General features: G+C 40.7%; 1 protein-coding gene across 1 annotated transcript in view; it reads right to left on the reverse strand.

Moving 5' to 3' along the window:
• Window positions 1–5,006: 5,006 nt before the first annotated feature.
• The window catches only part of dapk1 (death-associated protein kinase 1), an 85,494-nt gene continuing 64,084 nt past the window's right edge, over window positions 5,007–26,416 (reverse strand). The window contains exons 19-26 of the mRNA XM_041936940.1: window positions 20,396–20,473; window positions 17,387–17,603; window positions 13,132–13,317; window positions 12,433–12,630; window positions 11,620–11,758; window positions 11,078–11,198; window positions 10,510–10,698; window positions 5,007–9,754 (exon numbers count right to left, since the gene is read on the reverse strand). Of these exons, the coding sequence (XP_041792874.1) occupies window positions 8,459–9,754; window positions 10,510–10,698; window positions 11,078–11,198; window positions 11,620–11,758; window positions 12,433–12,630; window positions 13,132–13,317; window positions 17,387–17,603; window positions 20,396–20,473 (2,424 nt within the window). The 3' untranslated portion in view covers window positions 5,007–8,458. The remainder of the gene's footprint in view (window positions 9,755–10,509; window positions 10,699–11,077; window positions 11,199–11,619; window positions 11,759–12,432; window positions 12,631–13,131; window positions 13,318–17,386; window positions 17,604–20,395; window positions 20,474–26,416) is intronic.

A 26,416-nucleotide genomic window follows, 5' to 3' on the forward strand; every position in this document is an offset into this window, starting at 1 on the left:
ATTTCATTAACTCGGGGTTGTTTGTTTTAACTTGTTCTAAGACTCCTGTTAAGATATTTCTAGTGACAGGTCAAGTGAAGATTGGCGTTTTTATTGATCAAATTGGCCTTCAGATTAGCTGAGTAAGGCAAAAATACTGACACAGCTAAATCCATAATGGGGAAGAAGTGGGGAGATGAAGGGAAGAACAATGGAGGGAATAAAATGTGTAATTGCAACTGACAAGGCCAGTCCAAGAGTTTTTGGGGAGCCTGGGCAGGATTTATCCCCCTCAGCATGCACAGAAGCAATCACGCTATTGCCAACTGGCCACAGCAATGTGTGCGTGTAGAAGAACCCTGGTTTCTCTAATCAGAGTAAACTGATTTTCCCAGCTAGATTTCTCCTGAAGAAATGTCTTGGCCGTGTAGATGTGTGACCAGGGTTTCTAATTGTCTTTTTACGTGTACACGTGCATGAGAAAGACTTCAGACAGTGACTGTTGCTGTGACGGCAGAAATGAAATGCACTGCAGATATAAGACTAAAATTGAAACTAACGCAAAGTAGCCTCTAGAGGTTTAAATAAGTTGGTCTCCACTACTAAAAGTAAGAAAAAGAAAAAATCCTTTATGGTAACCAGGTTACTACAGTGCATGTAAACATGTTGCCAGTGACCTGGTTTCTTTGAGTAACCTGGTTTCTTATGTGCATGTAAATGCACTGAGCATGAATAGTTCACGGACTGTGGTGTGCTGAAATATTACACAACAAACAAGCATTTAAGATACTGGTGGTTAACGGTCAAGTTATGAGCTCCTTGGTGGCAGCAGGAGTGTAAGATGGATATGATTACTCAACAGGCCTACTGGGCACAGGTCCAGGAACTACAGGGGTCAAGGACGCTCCTGTAAGCCAGAGCTTCTGTGTGAAATGATTGCAACTAACAATACTTTTTGAACTCTCAGAGAGTCCATAAGTGGGGAATCTATTTTGCTCCAGATAGATTAAGAATCTACCAACTTGCAAAATGTTATTTATGTTGTTAAATCAGAGTGCTGGGGAACACCCAGATGAGAGTATATGTGCTTCTGGTCTGCTCTATGGACAAACATAAAAAAAAGGCAGCGTGAACCCTGTGCCAGAACGGAGGTACATTTCTACCATCCAAAAATATGAAAATTGCTCCTTTGGTTGGCCTTTCCTATCCTTTATATATATGTGTGTGTGTGTGTGTGTGTATATGTATGTATATATATAACACTATCAGTGATGTCCAATGTTTACATCACAAAAGGCTGTGGGAGTTTGAGAATATCAGGCCCTCCAGGAACTGCTGGCACAAAGTCAGTGAGTTAATCAGGGTCAATGCTCATGTGATTGATAGGATCATGAAACTTGGAACAGGCAGAGTTGTTTATACATTTAGAACAAAGCCTTTTATTATTGTTCCTAATGCTGCTTATTTGTGATTGTGACAGTCTGACATCACTAGTGGAAAGTAAATCAAGTACAGTTACTCAAGTACTCTTGAGTTAACTACAATTTTTGAGGTATTTTACGTCACTTGTTCTTTTTGCTGCACTTTATTTATCTGACTGTTACTTTTCAGAAAAAAAAACAGGGAATTCCTTTTTTAAGATATGAAATCATTTTGGCTCAAGGTTTGTCAAATTTAAAGCGATGGTTTTAGCCTTCTTGTCAACAGTTAAATCAGTTGGCATTCGGTTAGCTCAGATTAGCATAAAGACTGGAAGCAGGGGGAAATGGCTAGTCTGGAATATACCAGCCCAGTGTGTGACATGATTCATCCACTTCTTTCCAGTGCATCATACTTAATGTTGTCACATGCAGGATGCATGATGTTCCAAAATGTTCTTGTTGCAGCTCTGCGGTGAAGTTTACCATACCATCATACTTTACAGTGGGTTAAAAATACATGCTTCCCTTGCATTTTCAGAAACCAGAAAGCTGACTGCATCCTCAGCAGCTCATGTGTGACAGGATCATGTTGCTCAAGCACAGTGACACATGACAATGGTTGACTGAGCACTTCCTGTATGACCATGCACGTCTGGTCAGTTAGCATGTCCATCTTTTAGAGTCAGCTAAAAACAGGTTAACTGCAGCTGGCTTTCCCTATTGAGTACATATCGTTAGCAGAAGTGGAAATATTCATATCCATTGCTTAAATACAAAAAGCTATACATAAAAGTGCAGTAAAATGTGCTTGAGTGTCAAAATTAAATACTTACAAGGGTTTGACAATTAACTGCAAATAACTGAATATAGTGTCTCTGTTTACATAATTAAACTTGGGTGTAAAAACATTAAAAAAACATTTTGGGAAATGAACGTATTCGAGCATAACCGTTTCCCTGCTTCCAGTCTTTGCGCTTAGCTAAGCTAACCAGCTGCTAGCTAGCTTCATAGCTGCCATACAACATGTGAAATTAAGATAGTCTCGCTATCCAAATGCCTTTGTTAGCATTAGCAATCAAATTTCCTGTTGTCTATAATCTCTACGTTGATGAATATTCAGTTTATCTTCACTCTAACAGGCTGCTGTCGAGGCCTGTTGATGTAAGACACTTTGTGAACCATTGACACATCATTTATACATTCCTCAGAACACAGCAGGAGGGTTATCAGCCGCTGGTCTGGTCATCCAGACACAGAGGTTAACAAACCTGAGCTGATGAACATGTCTACATGCTGGGGTCACTATCACCCCCCTGGCCTCAAGTGTTTGTTAACATTATTGATCCAGGAAGTATTTGGTTTGGTAATGCAGCAACACTTGGCTTAGTCATGCTAGCTGTCCTGTGAGGCACAAACAAAGTTGTTGATTGGCAACTGTTATTCTGTTATTACCACTACAGAAGTAAAAACGGAAACAGTATAAAAATCCTTTATTGCAATATATAAAGATGGTGTTAGCTAACATTAGCATGTTGACATTGTTCTCCTTAATACGCTTAACATGCATGCATATAACAGCTTTTAGATGCTGCTAATGTTTAGCATGTCACATTTAGCATTTTAGCACTAGCCTGTTGGCAAGCCAGCGAACTCAAGTCAACATGTAAATCTGAACAATACTAACAGCTAGCCTTAACTTTTGAAGCCTGTCTGGCCTATATAATCAAAGCTAGTTTGACTTATAAGTAACATTAAATGTCACTAATGTAGCTAATTTGAAACTGAAGCTACTAACTGGAGACCAGAAGTTTATTTTCTGCACTGTAACTGTAAAATGTCCTGCACAAGAACTGAAAACAAATGTAAGGGATCCTTATCTGTTTGTATGTAAGTATATGTATGAAACTGAATATTGGTCACGTGTTAATGTGTTCATATGTTAACCTTTAGCATGTGGTGATTTATGCAGATCATTTACAAAAAGATAATAAAGCCATGATTCCAGATAGGCCCTGATAAATGTATGAAAACATTGTTTTCACAGTTCATTTAAGGCAGAGAGGATTCACAGTATGCATAGTAAAGTCATGTCTGTTAAAACCTTGTTGTTGCCAAACTTTGACAAACAATGAAACGCAACCTGTTTGGCTAGACATTGAGAACTGTTTGCATCATCTTATGATGTGACAGAAGTTTAATCCCTGGTATGAAGCTATTTATGATGTGTCCTGTACTTGTACTTGGAATATTTTGATGTTGACCTGGAGAAACACATGAATCACAGAACCATTTGAGTGTACATTAAGGTTAAAAAGCACTTAAAAAACAAAAATATTCATCAAATCCAAGTTTTAAATCCAGTTTGGAAAAGCAGCAGGACTACGCCAAATTCAGGGTCATGTGGTTCACGTCACGAGTTCTGCTGGATTAATCTCCGTCCCTGTACAAATATTTTTGAATGACGGTCGACACCGTCAGCAGTCGGGACAAGTTAAGACAAACTCAGAGTGCTTCAGGCAGCAGATAGGTCATGTGACTGTGTGGGTGGAGGGTCGACACCCCAGCAGCTCCACAATGAACCCAGAGAAGTGTGAATAACACAGCCTGGAATTTGGTAGAGGACAATTAAAGGCCCAATAGACACCAGTCTGTCCCTGATTGATCAAAGACACTTCCATTCAATAAAGGCTGAGGCCGTCGTTTAAACCTCTGAAGCTTCTCTGATGTTGGTTAATTTTGTTCAGAGGGGTGTTTTTTTCCAGTGGCAGTCTGGCAGTTTGGAGACTTAGTGCCAAACAACGACCTCACTGCAAAAAACATCTGCAAACAGGTGTGTTTTTTCCCTCTCTCTTTGACTTGATTCTAGATATGAATCTCAGGGTTACACAAACACCACTTCACCAAAGTCAGTGATTTTGGGAATGCCTACACAAAAGTACTAAAGGGGTTAACTCTATCTGGAAAAAATAGACAAGAGTTTAAAAAAATCAAGGATTTTAATAAATGATGGTGCCCCAGAATAATGTTTCTTCAATAAATAAAAATAGATGTTTGTGGGACGAGATAATTTCACCCGTTTCCAACACAGACCATAATTTTTACTGACCCGTCACCCTCGTCCCCTCCCTGCCATGTTTGTCTGCCTTTCCTACAGAGAATAGAGGTGTGGAAGTGATTTTTCTCTTGACCTTTGTTCCCCATGCCTGCACTGAAACACTCACAACAGCTCTGTTTGTAATGGAAGAACATCACCCTCTTCCCGTTCTGTGCTATAAAACACTGGTTCCCAACATTTTCACCACTTGCTTTTATCTATATTGTGACCACATCACCCAAAGACCCATTTCATTTGAATAACTTCTAGAGTAGTCAGTAATTACTAAGAAATAAGCAAATATTAGGGGAACACTTGTAAAAAAGGTTTTGTTTTTGTTGCTCTGACTGAGTGTCTTAAGGTCAACATATTTGTCTAACCTTTACTGAGTGCAAGTCTGTTAATCCTCTTGATAATGGTGCTGTTTGCTTGTTTACACTGATGTCTAAAATCAATGACGATTATCTGCTCCTGCACTTCAATGAGGACAGAGGCGATTGTATTAGGTAAAGAATTTATTATAAAATGTATTACACTATAAAGTGTCAGAAGGACAAAGAACATGGCATTCCAAGACATGCTAAAATAATGTAACATAAATAGCAACAAAAAAGACTTGTGCAATGTAATCAGACTGGAGTCACTCAAAAGTAATATTGAGTACGTCTTTCCTCACCAAACAGAAACAAACAGAACATTTTTTTGAGAACACCTTGAAATCCACCTGCTGTCAGGAGCATCTGGAGAATCGACACCAAACGGAGACAAACTTGATAATAAGATAAGTGATTCTCAGCTTTTACAAAAAAAGTGCCTCTTCTTGTTAAACGAGAGAACATAATCTTCACTTCCCTTTCTGAAACATCACTTCTCAGCTTGTGTACTGTACAAGGCGACAATAGAGGAATGAACGAGTGTGTTTTAGGCACACAGCATTGGCAATGATGACACACAACTTCAATAAAAGCTCCAATAAAATAAAACGAGAAAAATAAAGGAATGTATCAGAGCAGTTTGGGGCATTTCATTTCATCATGTTTTGATCACCATATCTTTGATTTGGTTTTACTTGTGACCATATTCCGGGGGAAAGATGTATAGTACATTCATTTTGCCTAGTTGGAATCAACAATATTTAGTATTTGGGCAAAAAAACAAACAGAACAATGAGGGTGAAGTCGAGGAAACAGGACTTGAGTATTTACACCACAGCTACAAGTTTGCTGTGTTGACAAGTTCAGGCTGAGACAAAAATAGTGAGAGAAGTTCAGTGTTTGAAATAGTCTTTAAAGTTTCATCTCTGTGAACAAATGGTAACACTGGGGAAGTAAAGCAGATAGGAAATACTGCACTCTGGCACAGAGCTCATCTTCTATCAATCTGTTCTGAAAAAGGCCTTTACATCCACAAAGTCTCTTTTCCCAACATCAACACACATGTACTGAAAAAGGAGCGAAAATGCTTTTCTAGGAACATTTCTGTCATCAGCAGCCTTTGGCCATTTTTTCAGCTAACAATACAAACTTCTGGCATCTGTTCCATGCTTTTGCTGACCGAGCCGGGCTGCAGCGTCACGATATAAAAAGACAAAAACTGAAAGAAGATGTGAAGCCACGCATGGCCGTCCAACACTGACGGCTCAAATTTAGCTCGACAGAAGCGGCGCTGATGCCACTGTGTAAAAATCTGACACTGTGGACCGTAACTTGATTGTTGATGTCTTAGCACTGGTCGCTAATGCAGAAAACCTGTTGAGGAGGCATTTAAAAGGCGCAGCGTCAGCTGTGTGTACTGACGCTGATGACTCTGAATATAACTTATTATCTTCAAGGTCAGTAGAAATGTTAAAAATTAAGTAGTTTTTAGCATTTTTGGTGGCACTTTCTATTCAAATAAATAATGAGTGAGTGCACAGCTCAGCAGCTCCAACCCGTCGGCCATGATGATCCTCAACATCAAATACTCTTAACCTGTGTGAGCAAATAAATTCTGTTGCTGGAAGGAACAACATTCTTCAATAAGACACACAAAAACTCTACTTTTTCTGTTAAAATAGTGAAAGTGAAAACATTTATGTAACACTGTATTTTACAGTCCCACAGTTGGTTGAAATTTCAATGAAAGGAACTGATACGTAACTGTAAACTCTTCGAGAGGTTCCTGGAAAGAACAATCTTGTAGTTTGGTAATAATTCCAGGAAAAATGGAGACTCAAAGTGCATTCTGATACCATACTATATATTAATGCAATGCAGGTTTTGAGTGGAAAAGTGACAAAATTAAGTACACTCAAAAAAGCCAGCATGCAGACTAAACACTTATTGATTTTTTGAGTGTACTGTTGATGGGAAAGGAGATGAAGGAGCTGCTCATAGCTGCATTAAAGTAATTATTCAATCAAAGGCTTTTTCTCTGGCATCACAGTTCGATTCTGGTGCATTTTCACATTTCCTGTTACTAGTAGATGGTGAAGTATCTTGACTTTATTTTATTTTACTTTTATTTTATTTTTGACTTTATGCTAACTGCAAAACAGAGTACACTCTACTAAGATTAATATTACACATTAAATGATTAGTTGACTAATCAATTCATCAACTGAAAATGAATCAGTAACAATTTTAATAATCAGTTGGCCGGTAGTAAGTAACTAATTTGTAAGCAAAAATGTTCAAAGGTAACTAGTTCAAGCTTCGGAAGCATGAATGTTGGCTTAACTTGCATAACTGTCTCATGACACTGTCTCTATTTCCACTATAGTTAATACCACATTACACAGTTCTTTCCAGGAAACGTCCAAGGAAATTAGGAAATTATGGGACCCCTAAAATAAAGTGTTAACACTAATTCATCAACAATCAAGAGATTTCTGTTGTTGGATTAATGAAGAAATAATGTGTGTAAACCTACAAATAGACCAATTACACATGAATGACACGGTTTCCCTTTGGCTCCCGCAGAGCATCAGATCATCTCCTCCAATATGAAGCGTGTTTTATTTCAGAACGCAACAGAACACAGCAGAAATATGATCTCTGCTTTCAGCTTTGTGTCTGGTTTTTGGCAGTAAAATCGATTTTTTAAAACCTTGTAAGACGAGCCGAGCTTTAGGTTTTCATTTTTCACGCTCTTTCTTCTTTAACCTTTTCCTGCCTGAAACGTAAGATGGCCTTTTCCTCACCAGACTTGACTGAAATATCATTTTACTGTTTGTGTCAACAAGGCACAGTTCTTTATATGTTTGGAAAGAATTACTGTTTTTATAATAACAAGACTATTTGTGCTCTTCAGGGAGGTAGAAGGCCACAAAGGCACACTAAAAATGCTGTTAATTTATTCAACACTGAGCTGAACGGCCAAATGTCACATCAGTATGACAAAAGCAAGAGGGAGGATAATATTATATGTAACTGTGATGGATGAGGTGAGTAAAGATGGCAGCCTCCGACATGTTCACTGATACAATTAAGTCTTTAGTTCTTCACTTGAGGGTGGATATGAAAAAGGTCCAAACATGAGGCCGCCATCTTTTCGACCACGTCCATTCCTTCATGTAGAGTTGATAGCTTTTAAAAACTGATCTTTTCTGTACTTTCTGACTTTCTTTCAACTGTGAGATGAGACTTTCAGTAGAGTAGGAGAGATATTAAAAAGCAGCACAACAAGATTAAGAACATAATAAAAGCATTGGATTCCTCTTTGGAGCTCAGGACGATCAGCTCTTTCACAACATTCATAGTGGAAGGAATAGTCAGCTGTACAGGTGTGGAGCGCACAAACACAACATCTGGTTCATATGCCAACTTAATGGAGAGATTAAGGAACGAGCAGCTGGACTCTCTGGTAACGATTGCACTTCATGTTCATTCACACACAAGTCTGTGACTGTCCTGTTTCAGGGGAAATGTCACATTAAACCAAGTATTTGACGTTTGGCGAGGACAAAAAGGTGACCCCGTTCAGTTCAGCGGGATATGACGGAGCTGATGGAGTTGTACGATGTGCCGCCGTTGCAGGTGGCGGGGTAGCCGTTGGCGGCTCCTCCCACCGCTTCCATGTTGACCCTGAAAACAGGAGAAGCTTTGAGCAGGAAGTCGGCGGCGTCTCTGCGGCCGAGCTCCCTCAGTTTGGCCATCAGTACCCCGACTGTGCTGTCTGCTCGCCCACTCCACTCCTGCAGCAGTGCCGCCGTCGGGCTCGGCTGCAGCGCGGCCCGCTGGGAGTCCGGGTCTGAGTCCAGCTCAGGGGTGCCATTTGGAGTCCCATTGCTGTGTTTGGCCACCAAGTCTGTGAGGCCGAGGTTCATGGCCAGCAGGCACCAGTCTTTCCCCAGTGCGTCAGGAGGGTCCAGCATGCGACAGAGCTTCCTGCGAGCCAACAGGGGGACGTCTGATATGTGGACATCCGTTCCCAGAGTCCCCTGCTGGTAAACTTCTGCGCAGCCAAAAGACAGAATGCTGCTGAAGCTCTCTCGGTAGCCTCCCATGGTATTGGTGAGCGAGGTTTCCCGCTGGACTTGTGCCCGGAAGAAATCTTTGGGTTGGTAGATCATGATGGGGGCGTGGTGCTCCCGCAGCTGCTGAGGACTCAGGTAGTATTTTGCTGTGAGCAGTCCGGGGAGCGTGGAGGCCAGCAGGTTCTCTGTTATACTACAGACGGTGTCCAACAGGGTGTAGCACTTGGCCCGCTCTGAGTCGTGCCCGCGCACCTGAATCTCCACCCCCTGGCCGTGGTTGACCAGCAGGATCATTGCCTCCACTCCTGCCTGGCTCACTTTGGCACCATTGGTCCACAGGTGGATATCTCCATCGAAATCCTCACCGCCCTCCTCCTCGGGCTTCTGCTGGTGGCTCCAGCGACACAGGTTCACCTGCAGTTTGTGAAACAGGCCACAGGGGAAGGGGGTAAGGTGCTCCGCAGGGACGAGTCGTACCCCACCGTAGATCAGCGACTCCTCCTCCTCCTCTTCGGTCCAGGAGCGGTGGAGGCCATTTGTCTTGATGAGGGCAGGAACATCCACCATGGAGGGGTTGGTGGCATCACGGGCACAGACGTCCATGGCGTCCAGAATCTGCAGCAGCTCGTCCACGTCACTTTCAGGGGCCAGAGCCTGCACCTCCTCCAGCCTATAGCGCCCCCTGTAGTGGTGTATGGCCTTGGGCGTCTCCACAGACAGCAGCTTGCCGAGGACGGTGCTGCAGAGCCAGCGAGGCTCCAGCAGAACAACATCCTGCACCGTCTCACTCTGCATGATATTGATCTGTGGGAGGATAGAAGAAATGAAGGAGGTGGAAAGAGGAAAGATGGTGAGAGAGAAAACAAGGAGTAAGTTGACAGCAACATAGGTGTAAAGAAACAGAGTGAAAGAAAGAAATCAGATGGAAACAGGTGCGAATAAAAAGCAAAATGTGAAGGTAAAATGTTACTAAATCATATTGACAAATGAACAAAAGAGGCTAGGATCCCCCGAAAAGATGTAAAATGCGAACTAGGATAACCTGTGTGCTAAATGTATTACAAAACCAACAGCGCATTACAGAAAGACACAGTTTTCTAACTCAGGATGGTTCCTGATTTTGCTTCCTGAGCTGAGTCATTCTTGTAAACAAACAGAGAAACAACATGTTCCTGCTGCAGTCATTCTGAGTAATTGTTTACAGATGAACCCAAAGTTTTGGTTTCATTCATCCATGGACAAACAGCGCACCCTGGTGGCAGTCTGATGAAACCACAGACAACTGATGAGTAAATCAGGCATGAGAGATAAACCCTTTTGATTTAATCTCACAGCACCAACCAATGACAAAAATGGATTCAGAATACTGCCAGAGGTTTCCTTTTTCTCACAACAAATGTTTTTTGGTTCTTTAAATATTTGGGATCATTTTGTCTCATGTAAAAGTTTGCAGAGCTTTTTCAGTGTGTTGTTCTGCCCCCCCCCCCCCCTCAGAACTTGATTATTATTCTTCCCGTAGCTAAACACAGTCCAGTTTGAAGCTGAAACGAGAAACGCACCTCCCCCATGCTGTGGAGCTGCAGGGCCAGCGTGCGGAGGTGATCCTGGCTGACCAGAGGGTTGATGTGCTCCTGGACATCGCTGACAAACTGCTGCCACGATGTCAACTGGTTGGGTCCGCTCAGCTTCCTCCAGGTTGGCAGGGTGGTCAGCAAACGCTCCGACAGCAGCGTCATGGGACTGCACCTCTGCAACGATGGAGGAGGAGAGGTAGTAAATAAGTGAATTCACTGCTGGTTATTATTTCTGAAGTTTAAGTGACTGTATTAATCAAACTGACACATGAAAAACAAAAATAATATTCCAGATTCAGTCACTTGAATTCATTATCTTCCCATAAAGACACTCGGCCGTAACCACGTTTACTTGAATATTTTCACTGGTGTTAAGTCTATAATCTGGTAAAGATAAACAGAGGACAGGGTGGGAAAGTGTTTGGCTCCTTCAGACTTACTGTGCATTCATATAAAAAAAATCATTAAGGAAATTGTATTACTTTCAAACAGGTAAATGCACACAAATCAGGATGGGAGAGACATGTTGTATGTGTGTGTTAGCAGAGCTCACAGAGATGATGTTGGTGCGAAGTTCCTGCAGGTGACTCCTCAGCAGCTTCACATCCCTGGAGTTTGTGGCCCCGGCGTCCATCACAAACAATTTGTCACTGATCTGCAGGTCGACCCCAAACCTAAAACCAAAGGAACAACGCCACCGTTTTTTAAAAACTTCAATCTCTTTGCAGGAGTACTGAGAAACATGAAGCACTATCCCTGAAAAGGTGGGGAGCGCTACACCTGAGCGTTCTCATGCAGACATTTTCAATGGTCAAACAGGTGTAGTTACCACTAATAACATGAATCACAGAGGCATTCAATTAATGCAATTCATGCAACTATGGTGTTGCATTGTGTTCAGTCCCTGAAGCTCATGGGTACTGTAGTATTTACAGCTATTTGACAAAGGAAACACATTTTGCTTTACCTGCTCAAAGTCAGTTTATTACAGAACCATTTGCCTCTGCATTGCAATAAAAGTATCTTAAAAAACCAAACAAACAACAACAAAATGATCTCAATATCACTCCTGTCTGCTGTGGTTTGAATCCCAACCTGTTCCTGACTTCTTTAAGCAGCACTTTCTCCTTGTCGTAACTAAACTCTCCAGAGAAAGCTCTGGGGATGTCAGCGAGGTCGGCGTGCGTCGCCACCAGGACGACCGTCAGAGGCTGCTGGATCCGACCCCCGAAGGCTGGACACAGACGGGGAAACACACACGCAAACATGCACACACACACACAGTTAGTTTTGTCTAACAAACAACTTGTCAAATCACACAAGGTTTGAAGTTTAGCTTGTTAGTTAATAACATATAACAACAACATGACAACTGCCAGCAGATTCAGTAGCCATCAAGACTAAACTGTGTCGTCATACACATACCTCAGTTCAATAACTTTTCACTGACTTTCTAGGTACTGTCAATGACTCAAATTTGCCATGTTTTCTGGTCTTTACTGATGAACTTTTCAACAACGTTTAATGTCAGTAAAATTGCAGCCCACGGATTGTTGCCACGTGAAACTGCTGAAGAAATGCAGCCTTGTGTTTCCTGTTCAATGACAGTCCATTTTTAGTATTTTGAAATGACAAATTTTCCCAGCAGTGGTCTATTTTTCAGATTTTGCACAAGTGTAATTAAAAGCACTAATATAATCAAGGAAATACTTGTGTAAAATAGTGTTTTGCTCAATTGCTTTTACTTCAATGGCATTTTGTCTGTGCGTAAATCTGGCATCAAATATAAATAATAGCTACTCTATATAGAGTGTATTTTAGGATGAATAGGACATTTTAAATTGTCCACCGCTCTATTAAAAATCTGACTGAGCCTGGCCACATCCTTCTCCCCCTCTCTGTCCTCACCGATGTTGTCCTGTGGCAAGGTGAGGGCTTTCAGCAGGTTCAGCCAGTAGGTGATGTGGCCCAGCTGGGTCTCGTACGGCTCCTCCAGGCTGAACAGGACCACGTGGATCGCCGTGGTGTCGTTGGCTGCAAAGTAGTCGTAGGAGCAGTGATAGACCGGGTTCCCCGAAAACTCCCACACGCTGAAATCCCCCACACCTGCGGAGAGGGAAAATAAGTGACGCGAGGAGCACGCTAACATTATTGTTGAGTTCATTGTTCATCACTGTCTTTAGTATGTCTCCTCCTTACTGAGTGAGGAACTCCCCAACTTTGGACATAAGAGAGAAGAAAGAAACACTCAAGAGGTAACATGAAATTGCCATCATTTTTCATGGACTGATAACATAATTGGAGTATTGCTTTGTGCAAACAAGTAACTACAGCAGGGGTTGGGGTGTGGGTGGAGAGGGGAGTAGAAAAAAAACACAAGTTGAGTGGAGTTCATTCATTTAGTCTATAATGCAGACATGAAATAGAGATTGATACAAGCAAATAGAAATTCTTTCTGTCCATTTTCACAGGATATTGTACCTGGTGGCAGACAAAATTGCAGAGTGAAAGCCACTTCATGATGGTTTATAGCAAAAAACTTCAATGTGAATGCCAAAATAAAAAAAATCAACAAAGAGGTTAAGTCTGAGTGTCTTGGGTTCTCACCGTGGATGTTGGCGTGCTGGATGTCGATGGCCTTTGTGGCCTGTTCGTCAGCTGTGGACAGAGCGCTGTGGACGGGAGAGAAGACCTCCAGGACACCTTTGGTCAGGCTGGGCTCAAACATCATGCTGCGACTCCGCACACTCACATTCTCACAGCCCGGGTACAAGTTGGAAATGCTCACTGACACTAAACACAGAGGAAAAGACACATGAAGACGGGAAACTGTTAATCAGAGTCAGCAGGGTCAGACTTATTCTATATATAGATGAAATTGGCATTTTATAAAAATATTGGCTATCAGAAGCATGAAATTTGATGCATAACACATTTCAACCGAGGCTCATTGCACCTTTTTTATTTCTGTTTTCTACAAAAGTGTGAATGAATATCATTATTTAAAGTTATTTTTTTTAATTAAAGGTTGTTTAAAAATGTTATTTCAGTGGATAGACTTTGTGTCTCATTACTTAAATGCTCTTTTGGAGGTGTGTCAACACTCTTCAGAATTTAAATTTAAAATCTGTTACGTTTATAGCCATTGGTTTCTATTATTAAAAGCTTTCTAAAAGCCAGAAGCTGGCTGTTCTTTTACTGTTCTTTTGTTCTTTTTATATTACATAGACGACTAGAGCACTGCAATATAACTTCTCTCTTCTGGGAAACATGATAACCCTGATTCCAAAAAAGTTGGGACGCCGTGTGAAACATAAATAAAACAGAATTTGATAACTTGCTAATCCTTTGTGACATACACTCAATTGAAAACTGTACGAAGACGGTATACAGTGATCCCTCGCTATAACGCGGTTTACTTTTCACGGTTTCGCTACTTCACGGATTTGCATCGTGCATTGTGTTCTGCATTCTGATTGGCTAAAAAGTCACTCCGCTTCTTCTCTACCTGTGCGTCAATAACGTTGCAGTTTAATATGTACACGTACGTAAAACAGCTTGCCAAATTTACATTACGTACGTGCAAATTCTCTTGCAATTTCAAAATTTTGTTCTTCTCCCGAACAAACACACCTGCACCGCGGGCTTCAAAAGAAGAAAACACTGCAGAGCGGAGTCAGGATGCAGCGGCTCAGTCTGAAGAGCAGTAAAATACACCTGAGTCACTATTTGTCCGACTGTACTTTGTATTTTTTTTTTAAATTTTCTCCCGTTTAATCCAATTACTCGGGTCGCGGTGGGCGGTGCTAATCTCCACAATTTGAAGCCTTCTGTTCACACTGATGATTAAAATTATTATTTGACAGTACAGTACAAAAGTTATTTGTTGAAAAAAACAAGTTTCTAAAGTACTTTTATTTGTGAAACAAATGCTTGAGCCTGTAAAATGGTTTGTTCTTTCTTTTCAATGTATAATAGAGTATTTAATTGTATAATAATTGTAAAAAAAATAAAGGTTTCTACTTCACGGACTTTGCCTATCACAGGTTCTTTTTGGAACGTAACCCCCGCGAAAAACAAGGGTATACTGTATTTACTGTTTTACCCCATTAACTTAATTGATTTTTGTTAATATCTGCTTATTCTGAATTTAATACAGCAAAACATTTCAATCAAGCTGGGACAGAAGCAACAAAAGACTGAGAAAGTGGCGGAACGCTCCGAAAACACCTGTTTGGAACATTCCACAGGTGAACAGGTTGATTGGTAACAGGTGGTAACAGACTCTTGGTAACAGGTGGTAACAGACTCAGTCGTTCACAAGCGAGGATGGAGCGAGGTTCACCACTTTGTGAACACATGATTGATTAAAGGATGTTACCTACATGGACTCAGGAACACTTCCAGACCTGAGGAAATGCTTAAACAAGCTGTTAATTTACAACAGATCTAATACCATGTAAGAATGTACAATTTTATGTATGTATTATTCAATTGTACTTGTGTATCTTAATAAACACTTGAATGTTGAAATATTTCAGGTTATTCCAGTGCAGATCTGTACACAGAACAAACTCAAGTCTGTATGATTACTTCTCTCTAGCTCCAGCTGCATCCAGTCTTATTTTTTTAGTCTTATATTAATTGCATACTTGCTAACACATGGGGGGGCTATTTTACTGCAAATAAATCCAGTACGCAGACATAAAATGTGGATTTGTAGGACCACACCTACAGTTTTTTTCTACAGTCTTGAACAACAGTCAAGGCATGTCTGTACTGCCTCTGACAAAACCAGGGCTGTAAACAAAAGTCACATGAATTTTTGCTGTGATCTGATGTAGGAATCCCTCTGCCAGTGTTGTGTTTCAGTTGATGTTCTCAGTCCTAACCAATCTGAGAGCTTCTTACCCATGCTTGAGTTATTTCCGGCATGCTTGGTGTGAATGCACCCTGTGCACGTTTAGGGTCTTGTTTTACAGATTACCAAAGGGACTGCATAAAAGAGGATCAGTCCCAATGCAGAGTGCTGAACACCTTAAGGTTTAATGGCCAACAGCATCATAAAGTTACAAATATTGACACGAGACGAAGGTAAATATGCATTCAAGGTGTCACACTTTGACTTTTGACAGGCTTACAAAAGTACAAAAGTGATGCTTGTATCGAGTTTGCTTGAATAGGAATCTAAAAACTAGACAAATGAACATCATGAAGGCACTTGTTCCCTCTCAGCCCTGCTTCTTTGTGTCTCACTGTGGACTCATGTCACGTATCACTGCAGATATAACACAGAGTCAATAAAGACTGTTACTGAATTCAGATAGAACTGAAAGAAGGAGAAAAAGCTCTTTCAACCCCCATTCAACTCTGACACAGGCTGCAGATTTCCAGATAGTATAGAGGATGGGATCGGTAACACTATATGGCTCACGTAACTGACCATTATCTGAGCGAGCATCATGTCCGTCTGGGAGGTAATGGCTGTGAGCGCCACAAAATAGAGTGCTTAAAGGAAACACAAAGGTTTGTATATGTGTGTGTGTGTGTATGTGTGTGTGAGGGGGGGCAGATGGAGTACAAACACAGAGACTGAAGACAAAGTGTGTGTGAGTGTGTGCTCAGTCACACTTTTTACACTACGCTGAACATGTCTGGGAGCCTTACTACAGACCCATCGCTGTGTGCTGGACTGACCTCCACAAAGAAGCTTTTTTGACAACCGGCTTTTCTGAAAAAGGAGACTGTTTCTACCTTAAAATTCCACTTAGGGTTATTGGAGTAAAAGGGCTGGATTTGTGGTTATGGGTTACTGAGTTAGCTGTTGAAGGAGTAGGGGTGAGACGCAGGGCATGTTTGTGTTGTTGCTTTGTAATTGGCAGTATGAAGATATTTACTGTGAGATAACAGAAAATTGTCAGCCTTCAGAGATTTTTCTTTCCCTTTTATACCGAGTTAGCTATCCCTTTAATAATTCTCCATGGATTAGGCTTTTTCAGGCAATGTTACAAAATCAACAGTGGAGTTACAGGATTTTTTTACATAATTAATTGGATTAATCAAAAACATACGTTCTCATCTGATTTCTCTATTGAATTTCAAGAAAACGTGCTACATCACTATGTAATGTACATCTATACTGTGATATATAAATATACATACACGATATGAATTATGGCTCCTTTCCCTTCACTGCCCTGCTTTTCACACAGAGGTGCCTTCACACCACATTTTTCCAGGTTAATGCTGGTGAAAATTGTCTTTGATGGCTAAATATGCAAGTCTTGTCCAAAGCAAAAGAAATGACAGGCCTCTGATTGGCTGCTTTGTTATGTTGGTTTAACATAATGCAACAGCAGCTAAAGGTTTGCAGCAGCTCCTCCTGCTTCTCATCTGACTTCTTTCTTACTTGAGGATTTCTTATTTGATTGGGGTAACTTATTTTACTATATTTGGCCATCGTTTCTACCAGTTGTGATAACACTGAATGCACCAACTTGCCCCATTTGTATTTTTTTTCCCCAATTCTAGCACTGAACTTCATGAGATCAGTGTTAAAAATAACAGAAGGAACCAAGACCATAGTAAGACACCATGTTGTGGTAAACTGGAATTATCGTTTTAATGCTCGAAAAATCTCTTGAAAATGTGAAAACTGTTGCACAGCATGTCAGGATGAACTTGATGAACGTCTGAAAATGGGAACAAGCATTAAATGAACACTGTTGATATGCACTGAATAGATAGGCAAATGAATAATTCTGGCTTGTTTTGGAAGAATAAATCATTCTGCTCCTTGGCAGGTGAAAGCTTAATCTTGTGAAGGATTATCTCAGCTTCACCAGAGCCGTCTGTCACCTACCAGCAGGTTTGGAGTTGATGGGGGAGTTGGGGTGGCGGGCGGTGTTGGTCATGCGTGTCCTCCTCCTCCTGAAGAAGCTGCGCAGAATGCCACACTTTAGAGACTCCAGCAGGGTGCTCTTCCCAGCTCCGGAGTGTCCGAACAGCTTCAGCTTTATCCTGGGCTGGACCGCCTGAGTGGGCCGCAGCTGCTGGATGTAGCTCAGTTTGTGGTTGTCCTGACCCAACAAAACACAGACACAGACACACACACACAAACACACACAGACACAGAGGAAGTATTTATTAAAACCACTGACAGTTCAGGTCACATTGAGACGTATGTTTATCTACTGTACGGCATGAAATCCCACATGATTTCATTTCAAGGAGCCCCAAAAATCAGACGACCGACTTCAGCCTGTTTTTGTTCCACATACTGCATCTTCTTTTTGACAAAATTCAACACACACCAGACATAGTAGCAGAACACCTCTTATTTCATGTTAGTATGCATGTCAAACAACAACAGTGAACCAACAGCTGTGTGAGGTTTGCAGACACTCTTCCTCCGTGCACCATGAATAGATCACTGGCATCAAAGGAAAACAGATTGTAGATGTCTGTTTGAATCGTACCATCTCAGGAGCCCGTATGATTCACATTATGATTATGAAACTCAGAAATTCTCTGAAACTCTTAATGTAATGGAGTAGCTGGGGGTGGTGACGGACTGATTATCTTCCCTAATTCCTGTTTTCGGAGCGTGACAGGGTGTGATGATGTAAAAGGCAGCACAGGCAGACGAGGCCATGGCCAAGGTAGTTACCACAAAACAAGACTAAGAGTCTACAGCAATGCTTGACGCTCTGTGAGGCTCTATTCAGGCACAGCGGTGCTTTGAGCTAAATGCTAACGTCATTGTCCCAACACTCCCAATAACAATTAACAAATGTCAACCTTATGGTGACGCCAGTGGAAAAGATATTTTAGTGTGGACAAAGTGGTGGATGAACTCACTGGCCACCTCTGCCATCCCTAGATCCGTTAGCATGGATAAAAAGCAGATACAGTTATATAATTATTCATTAGCTTTTTTCTCTGGAATCACACTGGTTTTTCACAGCCTGGTAGCAATGTTTAATGGCCTGGTGCTAATCCACAGTCTCAGATGAGATTATTTTTTTCAAATGTAACAGGCAGTGGGATGATCAGGGTTTCACACACAGAAAGGCACTGAAATTCTACGTTTTGACACTGCACACCATTAAAAAGAAATTTGGAGACTGTCAGCCTATCCAATTAATGCAAAAATGCAGGAAAACAAAACATATTTCAATTGGTAGTAAGTTTTGATGTATAACACCTTAGTATAAAACAGGGCCTCCAGGCCATAAATGGTTCGCAAGACCATTTGATCCAGCCTGCGAGGCAATTCTTAAATACAAAAAAGCAATTACTTTAAATAATAACATAAAATAGTAGAGCAGTTGTCACGTTCTCAAGTCATGTGTTGGATGATTGATGTTTTTGTTTTAAATGCCTTTTAGACTTTGAATTAAACCTTTCCAATATAAACAAAACATACCCCTTCAAGGACATTATGAAATGAAAACAACTCACGTCAGGGGGACAATATTTAAATGGATCTGGATCTGTCTGCTATTTGTTGTCTTTGTTATATAGCTGAAATACAGCATGCATGTTGTGTGGAAATCACCTTCACCCCATGCAGCCACAATAAATTATTCTCATTTTTGGCATTTACATTTCCTCTATGATGTAATTTGAAAAGTCTCAGCCACTGATGGACAAAGTTTCTCTGTGTAAAATAATAGGGCACGCAGTACACTCAGATATATAAACAACGAAAGCCATTTCCAAAGACGGCTAGCTTCTCTGTACCTTGCTGTAATTCTGCCAATCCAACAGATAACATTTGTTAACATGTAAGACACTTTCTCAATCATCCAATAGATGAGTCACACATCAGAAGTGGCCTCAAATCCAGTGAGTGGTTGTGTGGGATCTGAACACACTGCCGACTCCCACATAGGCCATTTTAACACATTCAATACATTTTAAAGCTTCTAATTTCAATAAGTTTAATTCACGTCAGCAGAATATAACATAACTATAACGTTTTGAAATAAATTACGTTGAACTTGACGTGTACTCTTTTTAAGTCAGGGCCCCACCCCCACCCCCCGGGTTCTTGGGAAGTCAGCCTTTCTTTCAAAACTGACATCAATGTGCCAAAGTGTCTTAAATTAGCGCAGCATATGCAGAGGATGACTGTTTTCACAGTTGCTGCTGTCATGTTTTCACGCTCTGCACTGAATCTCAGCAGGTCTTCTGGAAAAATGGATTGAAGGAGAAGTCAGTAACACAGTTACACTTAGCTTTAGGTTAAAAAAAAAAAGCCTCTGTGTGTTCTGGTGGATGTGACTGGAGTCAGACTGGGAACACTGGACTGAACACCTCTGGAGCAAACCAGTTTAGAAAAGCTGAATGTCATGTAACTAGAAGGTGGCATGTGTCCCTTTGTGTTGAAGTTGAGAGAGACGCAGAAGTCCAGAAAGTTCTTTCAATACATTCAATGTACTTGATATCATTCCAGGTAAAAATGGCCACACTTATAATTATTTACAAGCTACTGGATAAAGATAAAAACCGGTTAGATAAAGGACTTCCAAACATTTCATGAAGCATCTTATCGTTATATAATCTATTCTACCTGTAAGTGTAGTGGAAAGTGCCGTCACACAGGCAAAAAATGCTACAGGGAAGAGGTGGGATGCCAAAATCTAACACCTTCCTGTTGGAGACGTCTCCCTCCACACCTCTGCACTGAAATAGATCTGTAAGTGTGATGAGCGCTTGTGAAACCTGGTTTTGCATAATAGAGAGTCAAGGTCTTTCCTTTCCCCTTCATTGCATTTAAATAGTGATGTAATGAAGAAATCACTGGTTTCCACTTGTCACATTGACTCATAGGCTAAGGCGTGTGCATGTGTGTGCCACTCGTTACCTTTTTAAGTTTGCCCAGCAAAGAAACGATGAGTTCATGTTGATCAGTATGAGCCAAATCCTCAGCTGTCTTTCCATCCTGAGAGAGAAAGAAAAAAGGAGAAAAAGAAGAGGAGAAATACATGCATGAGAAATCTTGAGCTAACACATAATCCTTCACATGTTGTTTATTTCTAATACACATTTCTGGTGACATTTCATTTAGGAAGCCTAACAATTTTCGTAAACAGCAATTCACACAGCACTTACAAACCAGCTACTGAGCCACACAGCTCATAGTAATCAAGTACTGCCCTCAACCTTTTCAGACTGATGTGTTTTCTCCAGCAGAAAAACAAACTACTGGAACAATCAGCGCAAATGGATTTACAGTATGTTAGCATGACACATGTCAAGAACAATGGAAATATCTTACTGCATTGAACTGTATTTATCATTCAAGCAAATGTTTTTTAGACAAAACCGAGCGCAGTTTTGACAATATTAGGGTCAAAGCTGGGTGCGTGAAATGTGCATACATGGATAGATGGATGGATGGATGGATGGATGGATGAATGATAGATAGATAGAGCACTTTATTGATCCCCTAAGGGAAATTATTGCAGCAGCAATTCACATGTCACAAAACACACATAGCTTACACTACGTGGACATGAGGTAGGCAAGAAAAAAAAACACAATTTTAAAAATATATAGACAGCATATAAACTACTGCACTAGAGATTTTGTGGTAACATATATATATAAATAAATAAACAGAATAAAAATAGATTTAGAATGAAGATATGATAAGATAGAGCTCTCACAGTGCAGTAAAGTGAGAGAGGAGTCAGGTGGACTGTTCTGTTCAGTGTACTCCATTTTTAGCCACTGTGAGGTGTGTTCTTACGTGTAGTGGAGGAGCATTTTTTACCTGAGCTAACATTTTCTCTGCGAGGACAGTGTGAAGGATTTAATTAAAATGCTAATCTACCAGTCACATTACTGAACTGACCTCTAATAACCTCACACTAATTCTTTCTGATGCCCATTTATTAGACACTGAAAAACAGTACTCTGCAGAGTTAGTATTGATCAATGCAGCAGAACCACAGTCTTCTCTCTTTCACACATTCTTCTACTTTGTCAAAACCTGTGCCTACATTACCCACGATGCAACTCAACTCAGTCCGAGATTTGGGTGTGTTATGCTCATAGTGGTCAGCAAAGTTCCACGTACACAAATGTAAATTCACAAACAAAAAGCCTGAACTGTTTGTACTCTTAAAAGAACTTTAACACTATATGCGGACAATTACCTCTTCAAAAAACACAAAGGCTTTAAAAACTGCCAACATTTGCTATTCGTTAAATTTGTTTACAATGTAACATGGTCTCGCACTCATAGTTGTCCTTTGATTATTGATGTATTTTTTATTTTATTTTATTTTATTTATTTATTTATTGGTCCTGTCGTTATTTCCGTTCATTTTCCTCTTTACTCTTGTTAAGTGTCATACATGTCTCTGTTTTGTTATGGATGTATAATGAAAGATTCAATAACAACAACAACAAAAAAAAAATGCTCATAGCAGTCAGTGCAGCCTCGAGCCTCTGTAGTCTTCAGCCCCAACCAAAGCTGACTCAGATGACATCACTTGAGGCAGTTTATCAGACTTCACCCGGCTTCCCCTGGCCCCACAAAGTTTTTATACAACTCGTTTCCTCTATGCAATAGTACTCCTTAACACCTGTAAACAGACTTATGTATAAAATTAGTGGAGTTCCCCTTTAAGCAGTCCATGCTCACAGCTGATTCCAGTAGATTAACTCCAGCTGCAGAGTCTGCACAGTTTGCGCGCGCGCACACACACACACACACACACACACACACACACACACACACACACACACACACACACACACACACACACACACACACACACACACACACACACACACAGTAGTAGTTCCTTCACTTCTGGGGACATTACAAAGAATTACATTCATTTCCTGGAGACTGACCCAAACCATAACCATAACCAAACTGCTACGTGCCTAACCCTAACCTTAATCTAAACCTTATCCTGATGTTAACACAAATCTTTACCCTGAAATTACACGCCTGCATGCATGCACGCATACACACATACACACTTACAGCTTGTGCACTGTCATTCTTTCTCTCTGTCCCGCTCTAGGACTGCCCCAATTTGTTACTCTCTCCATTTTCCTCTGAACACACTGACACAGAAACAACACAGTCCCGACAAGTTTAATGTGTCTTTCACTAACGCAGCCATCTGTCACTGCCCGGCTCTGGCTGCTACTCCACAGGGAAAAACTGCATCGACAGCCTGCGACGCCCACAGACTGCTTCCTACTTCAACACACCATTACAGCAAAGGGGATTCAGTGGGTCTGTCATGAGAAGATGCTGATTGTTCTCTCAAGAAACATAAATAAAGAATACTAACGGTTTTAATTGGAAGCCTTCATTCTCTTCTGTTTCAGTATATCTGTCTCTACAGTGCCTCTCTGATAAGGTCACATGACAGTATAAGAGCAGTGAGAAAGCTGACCTTTAAGTTGCCTGAATTGGCTATATGTCAGAGATGTGAATGTAAATGAAGTGCAGCTTGAACCAAAAATTGACCGCTTGTGAGCAAATGCATGGAACTTCCAGATGGCAGGGTGTTACTACTACTACTATTGCTGCTTGGCAACTGACAGATGATGTGAACAGTGGGTGTTGTGTTTGCCACAAACCCGGAGAGGATTATTAGATCTATAGTATCTCTGTTTTAGATTGAATATTGGCTAAAATGAATTTAGACTGTTCAACTCATTTTTCCAAAACTGTTTGCGTGGACAAGGCGGAGCAACAGGAGAAACTGAAGAGAGAGGAAAATTCAATTCAAGCTCACAATGCTGTGAATTGGTTCCATGTAGCTGACCCTGCTACGTGACAAATATTCTTTTACAATCCACTGACACGTTAAAACAGAGCAAATAATGCAAAGCAAGCCTTGAGCTTACTGTATCCTCCCTCAGCTGCTCCAAACGAACCACTGACCACAGACCACTGGACAATGAATTATACATCTCAGTATGCTTTCTATATTAAACATGCATAGCACATCAGCTGTCATACAATATTAACAGCGAGAAAATGTAGAGAGAGAAAAAGAAATGTCAGTGTGGGACATCTGGCAGTGGAGCCTCTTTAAAAAATGTTAGTTTTATGCCTGATAATCTGCATTAAAGCAGATATTTACTCACCAGATCACAGGAAATTACATGTAAACCACAATAAAATTGCAGACAACAAGGAAAAGCACCATAATTCGGTCTTGCTTTCGTGGCTGGAATTTCAAAGCCAGACAGGTAAACTGGTGCAAGGCTGCAGAGAAGTTCATTATGAAGAATACTAAGATTGACCTGATTGAGTTCAGGTTTGAGTGACGGGAATATTTCTGTGAACACCACACAGGGTGCAGTTTCTGATGTGATTCAGGTGAGCACATTTTGATGAAAGATTATGTTACAGGTGAAGAATTAGAGCCCATTACGATTTCAAACAAGGACTCTAGTGGGTCATGGGTTTAAATCTAATGAGATAACATTAGTTAAATTAGTTTTTCTTTATTGAAAAAACAAAACAAAAAACATTTCCACAGTCAAGAAAGCAAATAAATCCAGTTCCAGACACAACAGTTAGATAATCTGATGCAGCTGTTTCCCCTCCTGATACTGATTTGGATACCTAAAGTCAGGGTATTGGCCCACATCAGTTGTCTTATATCAGTCTAATATCAGTGCTCCATATTTCCAACAGTATATTTAATATTTTAGGGATACAACGAACAATTCATTTGATTATCGACTGATCTGTTGAATACTATTTTATAGTCATTTTGTCTATAGAATGAAAGAAAAAAGTGAAAAATGCTCCTCAAGATCTCCCAAAATTGATGTTAACATCATCAAATGCAGAGTTTAATCTGACCGTCAGTCCAAAACCCAAAGACATTCAATTACTTATCATGTAGGACAACGGTATCAAATATCACATCTGGAAAACTGAAAGGTTTTTTCTGTCAATCAAGTCAACCATTTATTGTTTCAGCTCTACCTCACTGACAGAGAAACTGTATTTAAATGAGCGGGGCTGGATCCGGCGTCAGGGCCAATACCGAACCAATTAATCTGATGCCTGTATCATACTGATCCACACTAAGATAAAATTCCTTTATTCAGTCTGCAGGGGAGAGATAAAAACAAACAATAATCTGCAGTATGTGCTCTTTTAAGTCATGGTTTGGATGGTTTCAAAAAGCCTGAAGAAATATCAGCAGACAGAGCTGAGGTTACGAACATGATTGAAGTCTCCATTACAGCAGAAAAAAATGAGTGAATCAGGTCCGTAACGCCTCACACAAGTCTGCTCTCCATTTGATCCTGAAGAGTTTGATAAAAGCTCTTAGCCTGCGGCTGTCAGACTCCTCAGCAACCTAACTGCTGTTCAGACTCTGCAGAAACAACTACAGTTATGAAACGCAAGAGTCTCTTTCCTGCTCAATGATTAACTCGTTTTTCATGACTGACAGCTCATTTACTACTTCCTTGTACATTACAATAAAGACAGACCACGTGAACCTGAGTGCTTCGTTTGAAGTGTGAGCACACAAGAGAAATCCACTGTAAATTAGTTTTTTGTGAGGTAACTTTAAGTCTTATACTAACATGTACAGTGCATTTACGATACTGAAAATGTTCTAAATATTTTTGTACTGAAAAACTGATTTTGGTTAAGATATATTTTACGGGTCCATAATTACTGTCCAATCATTTCCTGGAATATTAACAACCTCTGCCCTCTTACTCTCACTGATGGGTACACCAGTGAAGCTGCACGTTAAAAATCTAGCTTTGTTCGGACATTTTATTTTCACTAACAGCGGAGATGCCAACTATTCTGAATTACACAATAATGTGCATTACCGTATTTTCCGCACTATAAGGCGCACTGGATTATAAGGCGCACCTTCAATGAATGGCCTATTTTAAAACTTTTTTCATATATAGGGCGCACCGCATTATAAGGCGCATAGAAAGTACCGTGGGGTTGCATTATGCATCCACTAGATCAGGGGTCGGCAACCCGAGGCTCCGGCGGCTCTTTCATCCCTCTGATGCGGCTCTTGAAAATAATTAATTAGCATTTGTTTAAAATGTATTTTATTTTAGTTCGTTCGGTTTGAAACAAATACCGCGCGCGCTCACAGATGACAGTTTACCTGCGTAAAGATGCAGGTGACGGCGCACAGCGCGGATGTGCAGACACTGTGCGCTGATGTGCAGACGCTGTGCGCTGAGGTTCAGGAGCAGAAATCACATTAACCATGTCTGATTAATACTTTAATTGCCTATTATTTAGCATATATTCATATTTTTTCATTGTTCAGTGAAATAGTCATCTTATTAGACAGCTGACTGCACGCGCCAGTAAAAGGATGACGGCACGCAGAGAGTGGAATACCGCTGTTACTTCGGCCACGCCCCCTGACTACGATAGACATAATTAACCAACATTGATCCATATAAAAGGCGCATCGGATTATAAGGCGCACTGTCGGTTTTTGAGAAAATTAAAGGCTTTTAGGTGCGCCTTATAGTGCGGAAAATACGGTAAATGACGAAGAAGCTAATCTTAAACTTTGTATTTGATGTAATGATGTAATGCTACAACAACTGACACCGTGGCTTGGAATATTTCAGCAAGTACAGAGATATGGAGCTAGAAAAAAAGGGATCAAACCAGCAGATACAGAATGTATATGGGTCACCAATGTGCTGTGAGGAAAAAAGCTTTTGTCCAAACTTTGGAGCTACTTAAAGGGAAACTTAAGGTGAATATCAGGGTTCAAGAGGTTAAATACATTTTAATAACAAAAAGGAGGGAACACATTAAGATTTTTAAGCTTGAAACCCACAGAGGAAGAGATTGTTGAACAAAGGTGGTTCAGTATGAGGACGGCGG

The sequence above is a fragment of the Chelmon rostratus genome, chromosome 5, assembly GCF_017976325.1.
Source record: "Chelmon rostratus isolate fCheRos1 chromosome 5, fCheRos1.pri, whole genome shotgun sequence".
In the NCBI taxonomy this organism is placed as follows: Eukaryota; Metazoa; Chordata; class Actinopteri; order Chaetodontiformes; family Chaetodontidae; genus Chelmon; species Chelmon rostratus.